General features: G+C 53.9%; 1 protein-coding gene across 4 annotated transcripts in view; it reads right to left on the bottom strand.

Annotated features, from left to right (window-relative positions):
• The window catches only part of DPP6 (dipeptidyl peptidase like 6), a 791,001-nt gene that overhangs the window by 42,298 nt on the left and 725,099 nt on the right, over positions 1-23,604 (bottom strand). For all 4 annotated transcript variants that reach the window (XM_044246903.1, XM_044246901.1, XM_044246902.1 and 1 more), the window contains exons 13-16: positions 22,916-23,023; positions 20,920-21,011; positions 20,150-20,197; positions 18,441-18,559 (exon numbers count right to left, since the gene is read on the bottom strand). In XM_044246903.1, coding sequence (XP_044102838.1) covers positions 18,441-18,559; positions 20,150-20,197; positions 20,920-21,011; positions 22,916-23,023 — 367 coding nt within the window. The remainder of the gene's footprint in view (positions 1-18,440; positions 18,560-20,149; positions 20,198-20,919; positions 21,012-22,915; positions 23,024-23,604) is intronic.

Here is a 23,604-nt window from a genome sequence, read left to right as displayed (position 1 = left end):
GGCACGTGGGTAAGCGTTGTTCTAGAAACCCTCACCAGCACTGGGGAGAGAAGGGCAAGGGCAGTGATACTTGTATAGAAAGAGAGGAAATTTGTGCACGTGTGTGTGAGCACGTGTGGGTGCACGTGCGAGCGTGCGCATCTGTGTGTGTGCAAGTCCCTGCGTGTGTGCAAGCCTGTGTGCACCTGCAGGGAGACACGTATGTGCGAGAACCTGCACGTATGAACATGTGTGAGCGTGTGTGCACCAGCACACATGCATGTGTACTCATGTGTGTACCCACTCGTGTGTACATGTATGTGCAAGAACCTGCATGTGTGAACACACGTGTGAGTGTGCGTGCACCAGCACACATGCATGTGTACTCGTGTGTGAGTGTGCATCCGCTCGTGTGTACATGTATGTGCAAGAGCCTGCATGTGTGAACACACGTGTGAGTGTGCGTGCACCAGCACACATGCATGTGTATGTGTGTGTGCGTGTGTGCATCTGCTTGTAGGTACAGGTACGCGTGAGAGTGCACCTGCTTTTGTGTGCATGTGCATGTGCACCTCGTGTGTACGTGTGTGTGCACACACCAGCACGTGTGCTCATGTGTGCACACATGTTCTTACGTGTGCGTATGAGTGTGTACCGTCCACACCAACCCACGGTGTTTTACTAAAACTCACGCTTTAAAAACTCTATGAAAAGAAAACCTCTTCCCCCAATTTCCTCATTTTTGTCATGTCCCTGAGCACTTCAGAGTCACTTAAACGGGATCAATGAGGGAGGACGCCACAACAAAATCCTTCACGGCATGTCCACGAACGCTCTGCGGAGGAGGCGTGGGGTGGAACGGGAACGGCCGCATGAGCGACAGTTTTAATTAATCTTCTCCTGCTGTAGCAGCCGTGTTGTTCACGTGTGGCAGAACAGATGTTCTCTCTTCGATGCCAGCCCCCGAACCGCACACTATTTTTATCCGAAGCCTCAGTTCCCCGAGTGGGCTGGGACGGGGGAGCTGGAGTCGGCATGCTTCATGGGGAAACACTTCCAGAAGAGAAGAAAGCGAGTCAACAAACGCATGCCTTCCCTCGGCCGGGGCCCCTCTCTAAGTGAGGGGTGCGTCTCAGAAGCGCAGCCTCGAGAGCTCCCGAAAGGCCGGCAGAAGTGGCGGACGTGAAGTTCACGGTAACTAAGTAGCGGGGGCACCCAGAGGCTGGGGCTCGGGCTGTCCTGGAGCATCACAGACGAACGGGGGCTTCAAATGCCCCCCAGGAAGCATTCCCGAAGGTCACGGTGTGTCTCATGGTGCTCATCACCCTCCCGCTGCCCAGGACACAAGCACCAGGGATCACTTCTACCTGCGCTGTAGCTTCTTCAACAAGACAGTAGCAGGGGCTGTGGATGGATGTTGGGTACTATTAGGTGGATTCTGAGACGCCAGGGACTGTAAGATGGACCCCTGGATTTAAATAAGATCGTAGAGATGGTAGGATGCCTGCTGATCTCAGAAAAAACTCAGAGTGTGAGAAGTCTATCTTGGAAGGCAGGAGATGGTGTTGCGTACACGCTCTACCGAACTCCGGCGGTACCAAGATCGCCGGGAGGACCTGGAAAGGCGGAGGCGGAAGAGGGGGGATCTCCTGAGTCTCCAGTTCCATAGGCTGTGGTGGGGCCTGGGAATCTGCATGTGTAACCGAGCCTGTGTGCTACTCTTGGAGAACCACTGCTCGAAGGTCATAAGTCGGAGTGGGGTTTTAAGTGGTTGAGGGAGGGTTTGGAGGAGCTGCTCTTGGGGACCGTGTCAGTTTTCCAGGGCTGCCATAATGGAATTCCAACATCTGGCAGGCTTGGGACAATAGAATTTGCTGCCTTACGGTCTGGAGGCTGGGAGTCTGAGACAGGCAGGTGTCAGCACAGCCAGGCCCCCTGTGAAACCTGCCCGGGAGGGTCCTTCCACCTCTGGTGGTGGCCAGCAGTCCCTTCTGCATCTTGGTCTACCTGCCTCTGTTGTCACACGGCACCTTCTGTCCTGCGTGTCTCTTTCCCTCTTCTTACAAGACACCAGCTATTGGATCAAGGACCCACATTATTCCAGAATGACATCATCTCCATTAATTACACATGTAGCAATCCTATTTCCAGATAAAGTCACATTCTGAAGCACTGGGAGTTAGGACTTCAATATATTATTTGGGGAGTGGGGTCGGGGGGACACAATTCAACCCATGGCAGGAACCTAGAGGTAGGTCTTACTCTGTGGTCACCAAAGCCACATATGGTACACACTGACCCTGTTTGCATAAGACGTTCCCTTCTTCCCCTCCCCCAGAGATACTTTCCCATATACATGTCCTTGGCTAAACTGTGAGACACCCCTAAGCCAAAGATGTCCAGCACAGACGCAGGTCACCAGCAGAACAGACTTCCTCTGAGCGCTTGTGCCTGTGGCAAGTATCCCGCGCTCACTCCCATTAGAAACCTGCAGTGATTACAGACAAGGGCTCCAAGTCACGTGAAAGTTCAAAGGACTCTTCTGTTCCCAGGCCTACAAATCATGATCATTTTGGCAAAGAAAGCATTAAGCTTTACTTCTTAGGTAAGAGCATAACTTCATCTTGCCTGAGCTCACCTACGTAAAACCACGTGCCCTTGGTTTCTGGGATCTGGTCTCCTCACACATAAAATGTGGACAGCTATGCCGTTTGTAAGGACTAAATGAAGTTGACCTTCTTTGCAGTTCTTGGCCAATGCGAACGGGAAATGGATGGAAGCTGTTATTAATAATTAGTAATGTAAACATCCCTTGGTAGCAGCTGGGAACTCAAGGGAGAGAGGTTTGATGTTACGCTTAAGATCTGGGGATGTGGTGGTCTGTCTGCCCAGGCAAAGTAAGATTCATCGTCTGTGTGTTTCTTCATTTCATTTCAGTTTGGTCTATCTGGGCTGAGTGCTCTGAGCACAGACTTCCTCTTGTCCTCTGCATGAAGATGTGGACACCTTCCACACTATCTAGAAAGGTCCAGATCCTGGCCCAGATCTTCAATATCCACTTCAGCTAACCATGAAGGCCACTGCCAACTTCTTTGTATACTCAGAAAGTAAACAAAAGTCCTTTGCCTAAAGATACATTCCATGATAAAGTTTGGTCATTTTGGCCTGATTTTTGCACAAAATAGAAACAATAACTATTAGTAACTGACCTCTATGTAAATTCACATCGCCAGTCATCAGAAATAAGAGGTGAAAGTACTTCCCACTATAGGGAAAAGGTGACAATAGTTGAAGGCCCCCCCTCTTAGGTGTGAGTCAGAGCTAGCGCAACGACAATGACAACAGTAATATCATCATCATCATCATCATCACCAACACCGTCATCATCAACACACTGTCATCATCATAACCAATAGCTCTGTCATCATGATCAATAATAACACCATTAGCAATGAGTAACAGGACCATTCCCATCAACAGCACCGTCATCAGCAACAGTGTCCTCATCACCATAGTCACGTCACCAGCACCACCATCACAGTCACCTCTACCACTGTAATCACCATCACCACTAACGTCATCCATGCTGAAGAACAGTAACATGGTCGCCACTACTGCTACTAGGTCCTACTAGGAGTACTTTATGAACAATAAATAACTTAAGGTTTATGACCACTCTACCAGGCAGGTACTATAATTATCTCAGTTTTATGGACAAGACAGCTAAGACACAAGGAAGTCACTGCTGTAGCTTCCTCCTTGGTGAAGGACCACCTGCCATTTTCCCTCCCCATTTTTACCAGTTTCCAAACTCCCTCTTTCTTGGCCACCTACAGCTTTTAGAGTCTTTCCCTAATAATTTGCTACATTCTGCCCCTTGTTGTTGTCTTGGTGGTGACGTCCGTCTCCTTGACCGTGGGCTCCTGGAGCATGGGGACCCATTCACACCCATGACATGGGTGACGTAGCCCATCCCAGCCAAGGCTCCCTTCCCATGCTGGTTGCCTTGATGGGTTTCACGACGTGGTTGAGGTCCCTAGACTCTGGGCTACTCGCCAGCGCCTCTGCCTTGCCCATCCTTGCCCCTCCTGGCCTGGCCTGCGTTCAGTATCTGGCAGACGGGGAGCATCAGAGAGACTCTCGGCTTGGACCGCTCCGCTCTGTGACCCCTCTGGCTGGGGGACAGATTCCCTGCAGGTGGTGTGGCTTACACCCTGGAGGGGGCAGCAGGCACTGGCAAATGCCCGCTCTGCCCCGACCCTGCACGGGCCTGGGAAGGCAGGTACGAAGATGCAGGGCTGCAGCGCCCTCTTGTGTCCGAGCCTCACCAGGGCTCAGTATATGCGTCTGCGGGAGGAGCACTGACTGGGAGGGCAGCTGTCGGCTCAAATGGTCGCTTGTCCCTGTGCACAGGAGATCACAAGAGTGGTCCCCACGGGCTCCTGGAGAATTTAGGTGTGGAGGAAATACCGATCCTAGCCCTACCCGTGCCCCTATCTATGTGCTTTGGGCAAGATGTCTAAAGTGTGTTAACAGTCTCATGTGTAAGAGTGGGTAGCGGTTCTGCTCGTGTGAAGGGAGACGGTGAGCTCCGGGACCCTTAGAGCAACCTCCAGGGCCTGAATCTACGAATTTTTGTTAGGCAGCGTGTCACCATGCATCTGTGACTTCCCTGAGGTCAAGGGCGATGCCTTATTCACACACAGCAAAATTCCCAGCACAGAGAGGATTTCCCCTGGTTCTCCCAACCCCCTGCACACAGCTCAGTAACAGCACCAATCGCACGAAATGACATTCCTCCCTCAACGCGAGACCCTCCAGGCAGGACCTCTGTTCAATTCTTTGATTCCTTAGCATCTAGAGGTATACAGCAGCTGCTCAATAACTGAACTGGATGGAGGAGGGAAGTGAAAGCCAGAACCTGTCTTAGGGCAACGAGGCGGGGGGCGAACGGGGCTTCTCCCTGACATTTTAATGAGTCTGCTGAGAAGGACACCAGGCAGGATGGGTGTTGCTCTGTCTATGGGTTCCCTAACTTCATGTCCCCGTATGGACTGACAGCCACAGAGGATAAAATAGGCGGCTTCTAAAAATGTGTTTTGAGTGCTGTATCTTCAGCCAGTGGCTGTGTAACATGATCTAATACCCTCTCCTGGGGAAAAAGATTAATGGAAGTGAAAGCAGATGTAACATTTAGCCAGGTGTCTCTGCTCATTTTTCTTTGAATGTGACTATTTTAAGAAAACTGGATGATCAAAAAAAAAAAAAAAAAGAAAGAAAGAAAGAAAGAAAGAAAGAAAGAAAGAAAACCAGATGATCCTACTTTCTCTCCTTGGAGAGAAAAAAGTTGCTGACTTACTCGGCACCCCAATTCCTGAAAAGAGCTTTGTAAGAACTTCTGCTTGTTCAAATTCATTTTTCAATTCTCTCTGCCCCTGCTCCGTCTTCTGCTGCCATTTTGGCTTTTTTGTTGTTGGACAACATTGAAGAAGACCACAGTTGTTCTACATTTGATGTACTGAATTTCCCACTGTCCTGAGTGTGTCACATAGGGGGTCGGCGTCACCCACGAGTTACACGATGATTTGTAGTTCCCACTCTTGGACCAAGTGTGCATTTATTTACGTGCTGGGTGTGGGCTCGACTCCTAACTGTTGGTCTCTCCTTGGCTCCTTACTAGCCTGCCAATCTCCTCGTGGTAGTAGGACAAGTGGCTCAAACCACATCCTCGAGATTGTCACACAAGCGTGAGCCTTCCCGTGTTTGAAGCTACGGCACTGGTGTGCGCGACACGGACAGAACTTACAAGAATAAAAATGTGACTTTTGAGCTTTGTCACCTTTTTCCTTAGCAAATCTTCCAGGTTTGCCAGCCGTTACGTTCCACGGGACCCACGGAGGAAGAAGTGTCCACAGAAGCACCAACATGGCGGCCACGTGGCGTGGGTTCTGCTGCCGCTGCTGCTGCTGACTGGCTGGGTGGTTTGCCTAAGTCACCAACAGCTCTGTGCCTTGGATCCCTCAACAACAGAGCAAGGAGCATTACGTTTTGTGAGAACGTTCTTCCTCCCGCGGACCGATGGTTCAAGTCAACGACGGTGGACACCGACGCTGCCAAAGAGCTCCCCGAAGCAGTCCAGAACGATGAATTTACAGCCAGCAGGATGCGTGGTAAATAGCCTTACAGTTTTGAAGACACTTTATGGTATGGTGTAATGAGAAGAATTTATTAATATGAAAACTGCCTTATTCAACCATGCTGGGCAGTATGGAATAAGTACCAAGACCTTTGAAACATTCTGGCCGATCAGTTTTAGAAAGTCTCCTGAACTCATGAGTGTCCAGGGTTGGATCCTTGAGACAGAAGCACGCCCACTTCTCTTATGGCTCCTCCCGGCTATTTAAGCTTTGTTATTCAGTGATAACCAAGAGGGAGCTCATAACTGGGGCCAAGAACTGGTAAGAAACGCCCCCTGGCAATCTGGTGTGCTGCTTCGAGCAGACGTCGCGGACCGGTCACCTGTGGCTCAGCTCTGGCCTGCTCGTGCTCTGCTCAGCCAAAAGGAATGTGTTTCAAATTGTAGTTGGTTTCCAACATTTGGAATTTCGATTTTTGTATAAAAATATGGGTTTTGAAGTTCTGTTGAAATACTGTAAGATCCAGAAATCAGCTTCTGAATGGCGGCGACTGATTGGAGCTGAGGAGGAGCTGTTCTTCTCGGTCCGGGGTGTTCTCTCTAGCGCCCTAAAGGGCCCTCACTCCCCATTATAATCTGCAACGTGGGGTTCACTCACGGACTTTCTGTCCCTGCGCCCCTAAGCATCTGCGCGTGCTCATGTTCTCCAGCAGCGAGGAAGGGGAGAAGCAGGAGCTCGGGCTGGACAAGCATCTCTTCTCCTTTTCTTTTCCCTTAGCATCAATAATTAAGCTTGGAATCGATTCTTTTGAGGTCTTATCTAGGATGGAAACTTTTGTTGAGGGCCAGGTACATATTTCCAGTCGAATATTTGTAACTCATCTCTGCTAGGCAAGTCATGTTCCCTGGTTTAAACCCCAAACCTCACCTACTATGGGAACCTGGGTAGGAGAGAGGGATGGATATTTTGCTGGGGGTCAAAACAGGCCAGCAGTGTGGCTTAAGGTAAGGATTCTTTTGGTCCGGAGCAAACGCCTTCTTATCTCCATCTAGAAAACAAACTTTTCGCAAATAGTGGAAAAATAAAATTGACTTTGTCTGAGGATCTTCTTTAAAAAAAAATCCAGACCATGAAATGACACCCTGACACGGTCAGAGAGCTGAAGTCACATCCTGTCCAAGGGGTGGGGAGGCAGAGGCAACAAAGGCCAGCTTACCCCGGACGGCCACGGTGTGACCTCCTGGGACTCGCTGGCTGCTCATGAGTCTCGAAGATGTCATATCCCTTTAGCGGACAATCACCACATTTCCAAAAAGGACAACTCCATGAAATTGACCCCATACTGAATTTTGACTTCAGAGATGAGCTAGGATTCACAGTGTACTTGGGATCGCTCAGGGTGTGAAGTTCTTTCGTGTTAAGATAAGCACCGTCACATGTGGTCAGAGATACCTGATGTCAGGAGAAGGTGCCCGTCTGCCTGGGTGCTGGCAGCTGGCATGTTCCCTCCAACTTCCCTCCTGCGTCAGTCTGGGAAAAGAACAATCCCGCACGCTTATGACGGCAAGAACAGGACGTCACAGAGTCCCCAAGAGCCCCAAGGGAGCCTCCTAGGACATCTCTGTCACTGGCCACCTAGTTTCCGCCTGGAGAACTCCTGGTAGGACCTTCCGCCGTCATGGTGTGGACATGGAAGGCACATACAGCTAGAACCTTAGAACAGAGCTTACCACCCTTCGTGGCTTTTCCTTGTGTTCTGTGCCGACCCAACTCCCTGAAGCCCCCTCACGGGTCCCAGGGCTTCTCTCTGAAGAAGCATGTCAAGTCTGCCCAACAAAGTCTCTCTCCACTTGGAAAATTCGTTCAGACCCATCTGCTGTGTGTTACAGATAGAATTTAAAATCGCATGCTGCACATTTTTCCTGCTGGGGGCCCTTCCTCATTGTTTCCGACATTTCTGCCTAAACAAGGGAATCAGTGCTTGCACTTTCATATCCTGCGGGCGTACTTTCATGAGCGATGGCAGGAAATAATAAAGAATATTTTGGCTTTCCACATCATGACGGGTAGCTTTCGTAACTTTTAAAAAGGGCACATGAGTTCTTTTCTGGGAAGTTCTAGAGTATGATTCTGACTTCAAACTCAGTTTGTGTTGGCCTCTAAGCGTAGCACTTTGGTGTGGCTTTTGTTCATTCCTTTAGGAGATGTGCTAAGGGGAATCTGAGGCAGGGTAAGAAACAGACAGTGCCAAGGGGGTTGGTACAGGCGAAGGAGATGCGGGCAGAGATGAGCTGGGAGGGAGGGGGAGGTGGGGCACTTCTACGGGCTTCAGCCCGTGAGGGCTTGCACCCGCCCCCATGCTCCTGCACACACGGTGGCGTCCTCGTGGTGGCTGGGCTCGGGGAGCGCACCTGTATCCACTCCACAGCCATCCAGTCTACAATAGCGTGGCTGCGTAGACGCCAATGAGACAGGTCCTGACTTTGGGGAGCTGAGTGCCCAGGAGGGAAGGTATAAGACACAACAGCCTAACAGAGGCCACGAAGGCTCTCAGAAGAAGGAGAAAGTGAGGGGGTCAGAGAAAGTTCATGGGCTTGGACACCGGGGACTGTAGACATCTGACAGGCTGAGAAGAGGCAGGCAAGTAGTTTTATGGGTTTTGAACGAACATTAGGAACACCCCAGGCATCTATTCCAGCAGTGGCTTTCCAAGAGGAGAGCAGCAGGGGCGGCGGCTCTGTGGGACGTGGCTGGAATTTTGGGACGCAGAAGCCGGTGGGTGCAAGAATGACCGGCATTCTCGAATTTTCATTTCCAAATTTACCACTCACCAAAGCGGTCTCACCGTGTTCTTGGATTGACCTGGAAAGCCTGTGCTATTCTTCCAAACTAAAAAAAATATTATAGTAAAAAAGACTTTGTTTTGATCTGTTTTGTCTATCGAAGTTCCTTTAACGTTGCACTTGACAACGGGTGGGCAGAGCCAAGTCAGCGGTGCTCGGACCCGACCGTAGGCTGCCTCCGGAGCTGGCCGAGGAGGGTGGGGTTCCGTTTACCAGTCACTTGGTGAGCTGTCCCCCTCTCAAGACGATGCTTTTTCTGCCCTGGGTCTGGGGCAAATGGGATTTAAGGCAGAGAAGATATAAACGCAGAGATAAAATAAAACTGGCTTAAAAGGATTAGGTGGGAAAAGCAGAACGATGTAAAAATAAAGATGAAAATAAAGGAGAGAAATCCAGGAAACAGGGTAGAACGTCAAGTGTGTGCTCTGGGGACCTACCGATGGGGCGGGGGACATCTGCTCCCTCGGAGCTCTCCAGCCGCCCTGCTATGGGTGGGGGCATGGCTCACAGCCCACACTCATTTTGGACATGAACCCCTGGTCAGGTGTGTGGTCTGCAAACATTCCCTCCTCCCCCCACGTGCACTGCCTCTTTGCTCTGTGGAGGGCGTCCTTGGCTGTGCAGCCGCTTTCCCCCAAGTTCTCTTTCCTGCCCATTTTATGAACAAGAGCTCAGGACAAAATTAACAAACCATTTTCCATCAGCGGTCTCTTACAGAACTTCTTCCACTGTTTTCCAGCTGTTGCTTTGAAGCTGAGAAGTCTGATACTACCCTAAGTGTTTAAAATAAAAGGAGAAAAGGAAAGACAAAAGAAAAGAAAAAACCCTCCATAGGGCCCCTCCCTGTAACCTTATGTAATTTCGAACCTTTGAATTATCAAGCTTCACTCAAAGGAATTAACGTCAGCTCCTTCCTCACATTCTTGTAAGACGTCCAATACTTCTCTCCTCTCCAATGATTCAGTGCTTGGCGGGATTTTTTTCTAGTACATCTTGGCTTATTTTCCCCCTTTTATTCTTTCCAGTCTCTCCAAGAACCTCCACACAGCAGATGCATTTCTCGGAACTGTTATCCATAGCTCTCAAGATTTCTTTGAGTGTTTGTCTCTGTCCAGTTGTGGTCTTCTGGGCGACGCTGCTGGATGTCCAGATTACTGTCTGGTGGGATTCTGTTCATAATGTTGCCCGAACAAGGATGTTTTTGAGAATGAAGGAAAGGCTCTGAAAATGATTATCAGGCCTCCACGGGTCTTTGTGAGGCATCATCTGCGCTTCCTTGGAAAACCAGGGCGTATAATGATTGATTCCTCTGTTCAGTTTTTCAAACTAAAATGATTTAGGGGAGGGCAAACATTCTGTTGAGTCAGTTTACCCTTTTAATTTAGCTTTTAATTGTAATTCTGGAGCAGATTACACGTAGTGTTGCATGAGTTTCATGTGCATGACATGGTGGTTCCACGGTTCCCTACAGTGTTCACTGCTCATCAAGACGAGTCACTCATCGTTCCCTTCACCTGTTTCCCCCATGCCCTCCTCCCCACCCCCCATGACCATCGGTGTGTTCTCTGTGGGTCAGTTTCTTGCTTTGCCTTTATTTTCATTCTGTCTCTTTCATTTGTCTCTTTGTTCATTTGTTTTGTTTCTTAAATTCCACATAGATGTGAAATCATACATCATTTGTCTTTCTCTGACTCACTTATTTCCTAGTACTCTCTAGATCCATCCGCGTCGTGGCAAATGGCAGGATTTCATTCTTTTTCACTCTTTAGTACTCCACCGTATGTGCCCACCGCAAGCTCTTTACCCATACCTCTGTCCACGGACCCTTGGACTGCGTCTATAATTCGGCTATTGTAGATAATGCTGCAGTAAACACAGGAGTGCATGGATCCTTTCCAATTAGTGTTTTTGAATGCTCTGGGTAAGTACCAAGAAGTGGAGTTACTGGATCATATGGTAATTCTATTTTTAACTTTTCGAAGAACGTCCATACTGGTTTTCCTAGTGGCTGCATCAGTCTGCGTTCCCACCAACAGAGCAGGAGTGTTCCTTTTCCTCTTCATCCTCACCAACACTTGTTGTTTCTTGTGTCTTTGATTTGAGCCGTCCTGACAGTGTGAAGGGATGCCTCATTGTAGTTTTGTCTGTATTTCCCTGAGGATGAGTGATGTTGAACATTCTGTCACATATGTCTGTTGGCCACCTGGATGTCTTCTTTGGAAAAATGTCTGTTCATGTCTTCTGTCCATTTTTAACTGCTTGTTTTTTGGGTGTTGTAGCAGTTCTTTACATATTTTAGATACTGGCCCTTTATTGCATATGTCATTTGCAAACATCTCCCATTCTGCAGGTTGTCTTTTAGTTTTGTTGATTTCATTCATTTATTTGTTTATTTATTTACTTACTTATTGGGTAATCATGTCCTTCATGAATTGTGCTATGAATCCTAGGCTTTGGCTTTCACTCTCGACGTGATCTATTTCTTTTTACTTTCCATAAATTCTTCAATGTTTTGTCTGCTGGCATCCCCCTTCTTGATAACCCAGTGGTGCCATTTATTTTTTTCATTTTCTGTGTCTTTCACCACTTACTGTAGAAAGGAGAGAGATGTATGTGCTCTGGAAGCCATTCTGAAGAAAAATACACTCTAGGAAATGTGACGTGGTGGTCCAGAGCGAGGTGGCTGGCTGGAGAGAGAGCGTGAAGGAAACTTGACGGGTGCAGCTCTCAACTCCCTGGAGTCGGGCCAGTGGGCGTGGAAGGACTGTGCGGGTCATGGAGCTGTTACAACTGCACTGAATGGACATTTCAAGGAGCACGTTTTCAGGAAAGACTTTATTTTGTCTGAAGTGCCCTGTCCCCTGGTACTGGCCCAGCTCAGACACTTGCTGGTGATGGAGAAGGGGTCCGGTGGGAAAGTGAGATGTTTCTCCCCCAAGGGAGATACTTGTTTGGCTGTTGCTGAGGAGGAGCAACAGGGCTCCTATTGAGGGTTCTGCTTGGAGTCTGACAGCATCTGCTGTTGAGTTTAACATCTTCCAAAGAATTCATGTGAATTATACTAACAATTTAACCTGCCCTGAGAATCCCTCTCCTTGTTCTTGGTACCCACAGCCTCAGAGGGCATCGCTCCAAGTGACTGTGACACTGAACAGCTGTTCTTCCTCAGAGACACAGCAGTGATGCTGCAAGGAACCCTCAGCCTGGCTCCCCACATTCACGTGGACAGACTCAAAATTAGAAAGGCAGCCCAGGTCAGTGCCTTGGAAACCCGGTGGAAGAGATGTCTAGAGGATTAGGTAGGTTGCGGAAGCAAACCATGTGTGTTTCTCTTTCAAAATCTTGTCACAGGGGATTGAAATCACCCTATATGTTTGAAGCTAATAATACAGTTTTGTCCATAAGGATGCAGATTATTTATTATTTTTCCAGCTCTGACACTATTACTTATAATTATTTGAATTAACGTCAGTGGAAGAGAATATTTGATGCCTACATTGGGCCAGAGTGTGAGAGCGTGCACCTGCTTCGGTGTGCACTGAAGGACTGGGTGTGAACCAGCATTAGCTCTGGGCCACACTGGAGGGATCCGGAGCTGTCTTCTCCTCATGCATGGCCGACAGCTATCATTCAGCGAACACTGGGCAACAAACTTTCGCCGGGATAACTTCTGTATCAGTGTCAGGATCAGTAGACATTCCCATTCCTTCCAGGAAGAGATACGTGGCACGTGGCCACCACCTCCTTCCCTCGCTGCTGCGTGTGGCAGACATGACCAATCAATTGCTCACGACGTTCCTCCTCGCTGAGCTGGACTTGGCCAAAGCTTGCTTCTTACCTACAGCACTGTAGCCAGTGACCTGCAGTGATGGGGTGTTGGGTCAACACCTATTTCTCGTCCCTGCCACACATGGCTTTGCTCTGACTACAACTCAGGGAGAACGTAACATAGCACATCAGTGAACAATTCTCCCGTTATATTCCCTGAGGTCCAGACGTGGCCAGGGTGGCTGTGAGCACTGGGCAGCTGAGGGAGTAAAGGCAGAGAGAGGAAATGGCACACAGAGAGAAATTAGCCAGTACTGGAGAAAGTAAGAACCTCTGGTTCCTTCATAAGTTCTGCCGAGAACTGGTTGTGGAGGGCTCCCACGGCTGACACGCTCCGGAAGCCACCAGGTTCTAACACTCTGTGCCTAACAGAGGGATGATGCAAGGTTCTGTGGCTCTGTCAACCACAGTCACTTCTGGAACTTTCTACCCTGCTAGTGTAAGGGCAGACCCAGAGCTTCAGGCTCCACCTGATGAGGCATTAGACGGCCACTCGCATTTGGAAACACCGAGTAAAGGATTCGCTTTGTTAATTTCACAGAGGTGAAGCCTCCGTAGCATTAGCCGCACCTTCCAGATGCCGAGGCAGGGGCTGGTGGGCAGGTAAGACACTCTTACCTGTGATGGTGATGGTGACAACGGTGACAATGATTGCAACATTAGCTGTCACTTACTACACATTTGCTGTCGAAGACGCCATGGTAAGCACTGTGTGTGTGTGATCTCCCTCTGTTCTGACAACAACCTTGTGAGATACGTACTGTTGCCACCCTAGCTTCCAGGATGAGGAAACGAGGGGTTAGCTAGGCTAGCCAACGTGCCCAAGTACAAAACTAGAAGTGGAGGAACCCAGCTTCTAGCCAGCTCCGTCTGATTTCATCCTCCCTTGCTGTCCACTTCTGTGACTTCTCTCTCTCCATGGCAGCAACAGCCCCGAGCACTTAACAGTAAGAAGAAAATCAGATAGAGCCCTTCACTGTATTTTAAGCTTATGTCATTGTATTTTATTTCAATTTGACTTCCAGATGCAGACGTTTCTCTTGATAAATTAAGTTGCTGAGTCTATGGCCTAGTGTCTTAATCACTGGCAAGTTGCTCCTAAATCACAACTTCACACTGAAGAGAGGTGAGGGCCAGAACCGCCGCAGGATTCCTAACACAGGTTGCTCCGTGCTCCACTCAGAACAGGAAGAAAAGCAAGAATACCATGTTGGGTTCCAAGAAAAAGAAGGTGACTTATTAATTTTAAAACAGGAAACTGAAATGAAATAGCAAACGATGCTTCATGCACAGGTCCTGTTCTCCTGGTGGAGTTCAGGCATTTCTTAGAAATAGGACTGACTGTGTCTGTAGGGCAAACTCGAAGGAAAATGAATCATGCTTTCGGGATTCAGTTTGAAGAGAAAAATCCAATTCTCTAAACACAGGCCATGATTGTAAAACTCAGATTTTGTAAATGGTGCTCTTTGAGTCAGTGGCTCCGTGGCTCTCACAGTTGACTTCAGCTGGAGAGGATAAAACTCCAAATACTTTTCAAAGCTCTGTGTGGCTTGAGTATTCATTTCCCTTTCTAACGTGGAAGAAGACTTTCTGGAGAAAATGTACACTTCTGCTAACACGCCAGCGTTGTCTTCTGGAAGCATGGTTTGGATCCCACTGCTTTCCTCAGTAGCCCTTCTCCTTCCTTCCAGAAAGCGGTGCAGCCATTTCTCTGTCACCAGGTCTTATGGGGTTGCCCTTAAATTTGTGTCCCTGAGAAAAACAGTAACAGAGTTTCTCTCCTCTCTTTCTTACAGAAGAAGGTGATTTGGGTCACACAAGGGAGGTGTGGGTTAGCTGTGTCCCCCCAAAAGATGTGTTGCTGTCCTAATCCCAGTACCTGTGAGCGTGCCCTTGTCTGGAAATAGGACCTTTGTCCATGTAACCGAGTTAAGATGATGTTGACGGGATGGGTGGGTCCTCACCCCCGGTCGGTGTCCCTACAAGGAGACAGAAGCGGGCTGAGAGACACAGGAGGAAGTGCCTCTGGAGGCAGTGATCGGGGCGGGCGCACCACCGATTTCTGGCAGCACGAGAAGCTGGAGAGAGGCACGGAGCCTCCAGGAAGGCCAAGCCTGCTGACAAGTAGCTTTCTCCCTCTGGCCCCCAGAACCGCGAGAACACATTTCTGTTGCTCTAAGCCCACTGAGCTTGTGGTAATGGGCTATGGCAGCCCCAGAAAATGTATACAGATGGTGACTACTTTTTTCCTTTAAGAGAACACAGGAGGTGCCGAAGGCTTGAAGGTGATGTCCCAGCTCTGCGGGCATGCAGCCAGGCTTCTGAGCTGGTGTCCTGGGGCCGCTGAGGAATGCGCGCCAGATTCCGTCGCACGCGGTGGTCTGACGGTGAACCCACAGCCGTGCCCACGCCGCCTGGGCCAGCTCCTCCAAGGGGCCGATCAGAATCTACCCTTGCCTGGGGAAAGCTCTGGGCAAGGGACAAGCCCTCACTGAGCCACCAAAGACAAAGCACGGAAGTGGGGGGCAGTACGTTCAGTGTAGGGCGCTCTAAGATCTCTGTGTAAGAGGAGAAATCACAAGGAATCGGAAATGGGGACATAAACACCAAAAATGAGGAGTGTGCTTTTCAAATCGTAAAGAGCTGAACGCGTGTAAGGCTCGTCTATCCCTGCCATCGTACCGGGTCAGTGAGAAGACCAGCAAACCGGAACTTACTAGTATTTCCCAGAAAATCGCTACAAAGTGTTACATCATAACACCGGATTCTGGGTGTTCAGCCGGACCCCAGAGATCTGGAGAACAATCGAAACATCTGTACATTAAACACGCGGTGCATTTCCACCGGGTCCTACCGCTTCCCGCTTACAGGTGTTCCTCACGCAAGCTCTCGGGGACCGTCTGAAACCCCCGTCTTGTCGACAGAGACGCTGGCATGGGTGGGAGGGGCCTTCGCTCGGTCGGGAGTGGAGGTAAGTGTCTTTCCTCACCTGTGCTATTTTAACCTATCGTGTGCCAAAGTATAAAAATAACATATGCCTTTAAAAATGTTTACATAATTAAAATTAAGAATTTAAGAATCACAGGGGCGCCCGGGGAGCTCCGTCGGTGAAGCGTCTGCCTTCGGCTCAGGTCATGATCTTGCATGAGGTGGAGCCCGCATCGGGCTCCCTGCTCCGCGGGGCGCCTGCTTCCCCCTCCCCTGTCCACTTGCGTGGACGCGCTCTCTCCGTCTGTCGAGTCCTAAAAAACTTACACAGAAGTACAGAAACGACAGGCCTCGAGGAAGCACAGACCGAATGCTAAGGAAGTGGAGAAACCAGCACCGGACCAGGAGACCTAGGGCAGGTGTGACAATGAGGGTGGGGACGGCCGCGGCTGTGACTGGGCACCTGTTCTGGCTGTTGGTGTCCGCCCTGTCCTGCTTCTAAATCCTCAGGCCACAGCCCTGTCCGCGGTCCAGACGGAGCGGGTCACGCTCCCTGAGCGACGGCTGAGCCCCTGAACGTGAGGCGTCCCCAGAGCTCCCGCCCCCACTTCCCACAGACCCCCTAATGTCCTCACGGTTTCCCTCAGCCCAGGTGGGGAGGCTTCGGTGTTGCTGGGGCCACTCTGGCTGCGTCTTCGAGGCCACGTGGGTCTGCCCGGCGCTGCGGGGGCGGCGGAAGCCCGCAGGGCCGGGGGTGAGGATGTTGTTTGCTCAGAGACTTGCAGGGGCTCCAGAGTAGCATCGGGGTGTGGGAGAAACACTCGGGGGACGAAGTTAACAAACGCTGCCGCGGGCCGGACAGGCGGGTCGGCGCTCATGGCTGCGGGGAAAGGCGGGCGGAGTGGAACGGCTGACACGGCGTGTTGTTGGTGAATTGGACAAACCTCCGCTGGACCGGCGCGGGCTCCCCGGCCGTGGGGACCCTCCGAGGGCGCTCAGGGCTCCCCGGGCTCCTCTGGTGCTCTGCCCCGCCTTCCCCCCAGTCGAGTCTCACCCGCACCTTCATCTGAAGAGTCACTTCACGGGAGCCTTTCCCGGCTTCTGCGTCCCCAACACGACCCCAAGCGATCGGACTCCGACAGCGTAATCATGTGAAACTTTACCCCGCGGCGGTCACCGGCAACAGGGGTGGGGGACACCGGGGGCAGGACCCGGATTAGTTCCTGGGTGGCCAAGTCTCCCCTCACCGCGCCCGGGGCCTTTCTAGGCTGCACCACGCAAGACTTTCTAGAAAACCCCCTTTTAAAAATGAGGTTTTGATTAGGTTTCAGAGGCCAAAGTTGATTTGGACCTTTGAGTGACTCGAGCCAGAAAACAGGTTAATGCGAAAAGAATGTTTACGGAGAAACGTTTTAGACCGGAGGGCTCGTTCGTGCGGCCGCTGAGATACGGCGATGCGCTAAATACTTAAATGGAGTCTAGATGCCGGATCCTCGTCTGGGACGTTCTGCGTTACGTTCCCTTCCATCCGGCCCTTCTGGGTTTTGTCAGGACGCCGCGGGCTTCACAGTCCCTTCCTCCCCCTGGAGCCCCGGTCCCGGCCGGCTGCCGCGCGGCTTCGGTCCGGCTCCGCCTCCGCTCCGCGCACGCAACTCCCCGTGGACAGTCGAAGCGTCGGACTCTCGGGTTCTTTCCTGCTTTGGCTCCCGAGGTCTCAGCCACTGGCCGGCTGCTCCCCAGCACGCACGGGAGAGCGGGGTTCGGTAATAACCTTGGAGGGGTCAAGGGGGGCTGAAGTTGCACTTCAGAGGCCCCCCAGCCCCAACCCTGTTATCTGGGGAGAGTGTCTGGGGTGAGCCGGGGGTGGCCCAGGGCGGCGGCGTCCTGTCGTGGGGCCTCTCAAGACTTCGGGAGTCATGAAGAGGGCGAGGTCGTGCCCCGGCCAGCAGCCGGCAGAGGCGAACGGAGACCGAGTCCAGCAAAAACTCATGTTCTCCACCACGGCGCGCGAGACGGAGCTGCTCCCGGCCGGGTCCGTCCCCCCTGCCGCGGTGTCTCGCGCTCTGAGGTGACCTCGGGGGCGCTTCTTGCAGACGTGATTTGTAACGGCCGTGTGCACTGGCACTTACCTTTGCGTGGGTTCCTACCTTGTCCTTCTAGGGTATGAGAACAAGATGCAAAATGCCGGTTTGCCCACCGCGGGACGAGGCTACCGTTCTGTGTGTGCGGACTGTGTGATCAGGAACGCTCTGGGATAAATTATCCATGAATTACGTCTCCGGAGAATAGTTTTTTTTTTTCCTGTCGGAGACTGTTTCTATCACCTCCGTCCTTAAATATGCACGAGAAGTTGATCTGTGAAATTCCTTTATTCCCTTTGTACACGGCCTACGTCCATCAAGGTGGGAGGCACTGACTCGCCCACTCCCAGGACCGTTTGCGGACCATGCTCTGGGATTAACGGCGTGCAAACCCTCGGATGGGCTGTAAACCGCGAGGGAAGGTGTAAGACCCACGGAGAGGTGGTGCAGTGACCTGCCGGCGGTCCCCCATACCGGCCACCGGGCAGGACCTGTCCTGTTCTGGGACTCACTCCCACCATCGACCCACACTCACCTGCTGGCGGGCCCCCATACCCGTGACCCGTGACATACCCTGCCCCCGTTCTGGGACTCGCGGCCCCCCGGCCCCGCACATCTGGGCACTGGCCGGCGGCCCCGCTCACCTTCGCACTTGAGCAGGAAGAAGTCGGCGTTGTGGCTGAAGGACGCGCTGAAGTACGTGCAGTTCTCCACCAGGTCGCAGGACAGGCACTGCCTGTTGAAGGTGCCCACCGTGCTGGCACTGGAGGGGCAGAGACCGTGGGCCGTGAGCCCCGCGGACAAGGTGCAGACCCCCCGGCGGCCCAGAGTCCCTGGTGCCGCACCTGAGCGCTGGGCCCCTGGTGTTCATCTCCTGAGATCGCCCCAACACTCAGATCTGCGTCCCCCTTCCTGGGGGCGGCCCCCAACTCCGAGGAGCTCACAGCATTTCCGCTCCCCGGGGGCGCGCTCGGTCACCTGCACCTTTATAGGCCTGTGCGACCCCGGCGTGGGGGTGCAGGGCTCCTGCGGTACTGTGTACCCGCCCTCCGGAGAAGAGGAGTTGGCTTTCCGCACTTCGGGACCATAGCCGAGCGCCCGGCGCTGGCGTAGGGCGCATCAGGGCCCGGAGACACGGGCTGGACTGAACTTAGGCTGCGCCCCGGCGGGTTTTCCTGCAGGGCGGCCCCGAGAGCTGGTGCTCCTCACTCGGTGGGGCCGGGGCAGCGGGACCCCGTGACCAGGCTCGTCGAGCACAATGTCACGTCAGGAAGGCCTGAAATGTGTTTCCAACCTGAAGATACAGGCGGAGCCTGGCACACGCCTGAGGGGAAGTTCCTGCGAGCATTCTGCAGGGGAGGGGTCCACTCTGACCCCGGGCCCCACCGGAAACCTGTCTACAGCAGGACGATCCCTCATGCTGGACAGAAGACGACCTTCCGGCCTATGTGTAAGGTAGAGGGAAAGGCACGCGGTGCACCTTGATCACCTGCTGTCCCCGGGGGGACAAACTGAGCTATGTTATCTGGACAGACATGCCCGGCTGCACAGAGAAGCCTGGGACCCCACGGCTTTGCCAGAGTTTTCTTCCTTCCAAAAGGACTTGGCCGAGCCTGCCTTTCACGTCAGCATATGCCCTGGTGGGCGGGAGGGGACACACTGGTCCCTGATGGGCTTCTCCAGGGTCCCCGCCACGGGGAGAGGAGCCAGGTGTCGGCTCCATCCAGACCGAGTCACCCTCGCGGGCCCTCAGGTGCGCACAGAGCAGCTGGTTTATGAGGGCCACCAGCTGTCACGTCCTAGTCGGAGAAACACCGAGGAGGTAAAAGTTGCCCCATTTCCGCCTCTGGCGATCCTGTCTCAGAGTCCACCACCTGCTCCGGCCAGAGCAGTCACTGGGTCGACACTGAAGAGGGACCCGCCCTAGGACGACCTCCTTTCCGGATTCAGACGTCACCCCCACCCTCCCCTTCTCTGAGGTTACGGAGCTGCCGGTCACCACAGGTGGGACGTGGGATGCCGAGACGGCAGAGCCGGCCTCCAGCACACACCCCACCAGACCTGCCTCCGATCAAGCCCAGTGAGACCGAACCCTCCAGATCCGACTCGAACGATGGTGAGAAGGAGAGACCCTCAGTTTTCAACACGAGGAAGCGAGTCGGGGGAGCTTGTTGGGCAAAAGCAGAAAAAGAAAACAAACGCTCCCGCCGTGGTCTCCCTAGTTCCTGCTTGTGCTCTCAGGACGCTGCAGGGACGCCCTGGGGTGGGTTTGCCCGGCACCTCCCCTCCCCTCTCCCCTGCAGCGCAGGGCACACCGGCCAAACCAGGAACCCCCAGGGCAGTGCCCACGTACCTGTAGAGCTGCCTCCTCCGGGGCAGGTCCTCCGTGCTCAGGAAGTAGCTGCAAAGACCAGCAGGTGAAGAGGGTGCCCTGGGGGTGGGCCAGCCTTCCAGCCGCCAGGCGCCGGCGGCACGCGCTTCCCTGGGACTTCTGGGGGTGCGTGGGGACAGGACCTACTGTCCCGCTCAGGCCCAGCCCTGCGGCGTGCAGCTGGGGAGAGCCGGGGGGTGGGCCGGGCTGTGCTGGGGTCAGCGGGTCCCTGCACTCAGATGCAGAAATTTCTCTGCAAGACTGTGAGGCTCCTGGAGGGCCAGGCCCCAGCCAGGTAACCTCGTAAAGCCTGGGGCAGGGACGTGGAGGTGTGCTGCTCACCTGCCCTGGGAGCTCAGGCGGGGGCCTGGACGCTGGTCCCAGGATCGGAGAGCAGCTGCCAGCAGCACCCGGCCCGGCCTCTGCCATCGGAACGGAGCCCCAGCCCCCCGTCACCACAGAAATAATGGAATCGCTGGGCTCAGTGACCTGACCTCACTTTGTCTCAGCTGACTTGTTTTTGGACGGGGCAGGAGGCTGTAAGCAGAGCCCGTGGAGCCGCGGGTGCAGGACGAGGGTGCTCACGGGGCACTCTGTGCACTGCCTAGAACTCGCAGACGACAGGTCTGGCCCCTCGGCTTCCTCAGCTCAGGGTCTTGCCATATTGGAAGTGGGGCCCTTGAGACAATGGACCTAGGGAGTCCCGTGTCACTGAATGGAAGGGCCCGGGGCTGGAGGCCGGCCATACTCACATCTTATTCCGCTTCTCGTCGTAGGACAGGATCTTGGTCACGTCCCAGTCTCCGGAGGTGATGGACTGTATGTTGTCATTGCTACTGTTGGGCTGGAGTACCGGACAGGATGTGGGGGAGCTGGCCAGCCCGACCCACGCTTCATTCCTAACCCTGCACCGCGAGGAGGTGCCTTCTGCCCCCTCTCCCCTGATCGAGCCTGTCCACGAAGCCTCAGCTGACCACCCCCGGGCCCCAGCCCTCTCCCCTCCTCTGCACGTCAGCAACACAGGGACCGGTAGAGTCTGTGTCCGTGGAGAGTGTCGCCTGTGACCCCGATGGCCATGCCTCCCCCCGCGGCACCCGTGTCCCACGAGAGACAGGAATGTTGCCCAGCCTGCTGAAGCCGCTCGGTGCAGTGTGTGGCTCTCATTACCCGGGTCATGGCTATAGACGGGAGGGAGGAAAGAGAAGGAGAGGGGGAAGGGAGTGGGGGGGCTGGCAAGGAAACAGAGAGGCAAGGGAGTCAGGGAAGGAAGGAGGGGGAGAAACTGAGGGGGATGGGCGGGGAGGTGGGAGGGAGGGAGGGAGCGGGGAGGGAGGGTGCTCCTCCGCTGTCCTCTGCCTGCCGTTGCTGTTTATGAGGCTGATTTGAAACCATTGTGCGGAGCGTTGCACTCCCGCTCCCTCCCAGAGTAGAATAATTACAACAAGAAACCGTAAGGGAGGGACACACGACCCTCTCAGCAAAAACGCCGGGGTCTGGAATGGGGTGTGGGGGGGCCGGTGTGAGGCCCAGGCGCGGCCTGCTGGTTGGCGGGTGCTGGGGGAGGCGGCAGGAATCAGACGCTGGTTAAGTCAGGTGGGGCCCGTGGGGGTCTCGGGGGCAGGGAGAGCCTGTAGGGGGGCAGGAGGTCTGGATGGCTGTGGGGCCGGAGGGGATCCGGGGGGGTGCCCCCTAGATGGTAGGGGACCCTCCCGTTGCTGCAGGAATGTTTATTGGGCACTTAGGAAATGCCGATGACGCACATGAATTCAGAGCCGAGGCCGACTGAGAGACAGACACTTGGCTAGCGTGACCCCAACTGAGCAGACAGGACGCGGGGCTGTAGGGAGCAGGCCACGGTGCGCGACCCGGGAAGGGGGCCAGAGAGTCCGCTTGGCTTCCGCGGACGGAAACTGGGCCCCCCACGGTCACAGCTGCTCCCCGCGCCTGCTCCAGGCGGCCCCACACATGGGGCGTCCTCGCCCTGTTCTTCTGAAACCGTCTCTCGGCTCTGCCTGTGACATGGGCCTTCTGCGTACTGTCTATGGAGGCTTCCGGCGACGGTTTCAAGCCCAGCGCTATTCGCCTCGCCTGCACCACGGGACTGAAGCTGCTTCAGATATGGGATCCACGCTCGGGAGATGAGGGTCGTGGTGCCGGAAGCGCCATGCCCTCTCCGCACCACCTTCCGAAGGGCAGCGTTCCCCAGGACCTCGGTGCTGCAGGTGGGCACCCCCCGTGGGCACCCCCCTCCGCTGCTGGTTCTAGACCCGCCAGTCTCTGAGGTTTCCTGCTCCACGACGCACTGCACAGGAGCCCCGAGCCCCCAGACGGCAGCAGGGTGGCAGGGGGCGGCCCCACAGGTGAGTGGTGACTGCGTGTGGCGTTCCTGGAAGGCTGTGCCCTGAAGGCACTAGACCCGCGGGCCTGGGACAGAGGGTAAGGGGACAGCCCAGCAGACGGGGAGGAAGACACTAGATCGTCATTCAAGGTCATAGACCTGGGTGCTTGGGTCCCACTGTCTGCTGTGACCCCTCAGAAGGGGTCTAAGCCATAACAGGAAGGGTCAACGTGAGTCGCTGCCCCGAGCAGGACCCCTGGACTTCATGAGCCCCATTCGGCCCCACTCCGGAGCCTTCCACGTCCCGACCCTGGGGCTTGCTCCAGGGACCTTGCTGGTGACGGGGCACAGAGCAGCCACCACGAGGGGCTGCCACCGCGCGGCGAAGTTCTGGGACCTGTCAGGATTACCTGAGATGATGACACGGTGATGTGATAGAACTTTCCTTGTCCCCCCTGTGGGATGGCTCGCACGAAGAAGAACTTTCGGCCGTCCTTGGAGAACACCGGCTCCTCGTTCTGGGGACGAAAGCAAAGGACGCGGTCCATAAAAAGGCTTCATTTTGAGGAGGTTTACCACAGCAACAAACATTTTGAGATCCCTTTTCTCTGTAATTTCTAACGAGAGGTCCAGTGGGAAGGACCAGTGCTGGGTGGGGCCTCTCCTCTCCTGGGGAATCGGGAGTCAGACCTTCTCTCTTCCAGGAGGGAGACTCAGGAATCAGCAGAGACAGACAGGAGGACGGCCCATCGCGAGAGAACAGCCCCGGGGTGGGCTTGTGTGCGCACTGGTTCACGGGACAGGGCCGGCCGGCGGCGCGGGAGGCTCAGCGTTAGCCCAGCGCGGGGCACGGCAGGGGCAGGGGGGGCCGGCATGTATCACCCACCATGGAGAACGTGGGTCTGAACACTCCCACGTCTGATTTTCCTAACACGAATTCTACACATCCGGTCCTGACTTTTGTTCTTTTATTTCATAAAACCCATCTCGCACTGAAGGGCCCAGCCGGGAGACAAGGACGAGGGCGAGAAACAGCAAACGAGGACGCGTTTCACACCTTCTGAGACGCGGGGGCAGGGAACCGTTCTCCCAGGGACCT

The sequence above is a fragment of the Neovison vison genome, chromosome 4, assembly GCF_020171115.1.
Source record: "Neovison vison isolate M4711 chromosome 4, ASM_NN_V1, whole genome shotgun sequence".
In the NCBI taxonomy this organism is placed as follows: Eukaryota; Metazoa; Chordata; class Mammalia; order Carnivora; family Mustelidae; genus Neogale; species Neogale vison.
This window is presented reverse-complemented; position numbering and strand designations above follow the sequence as displayed.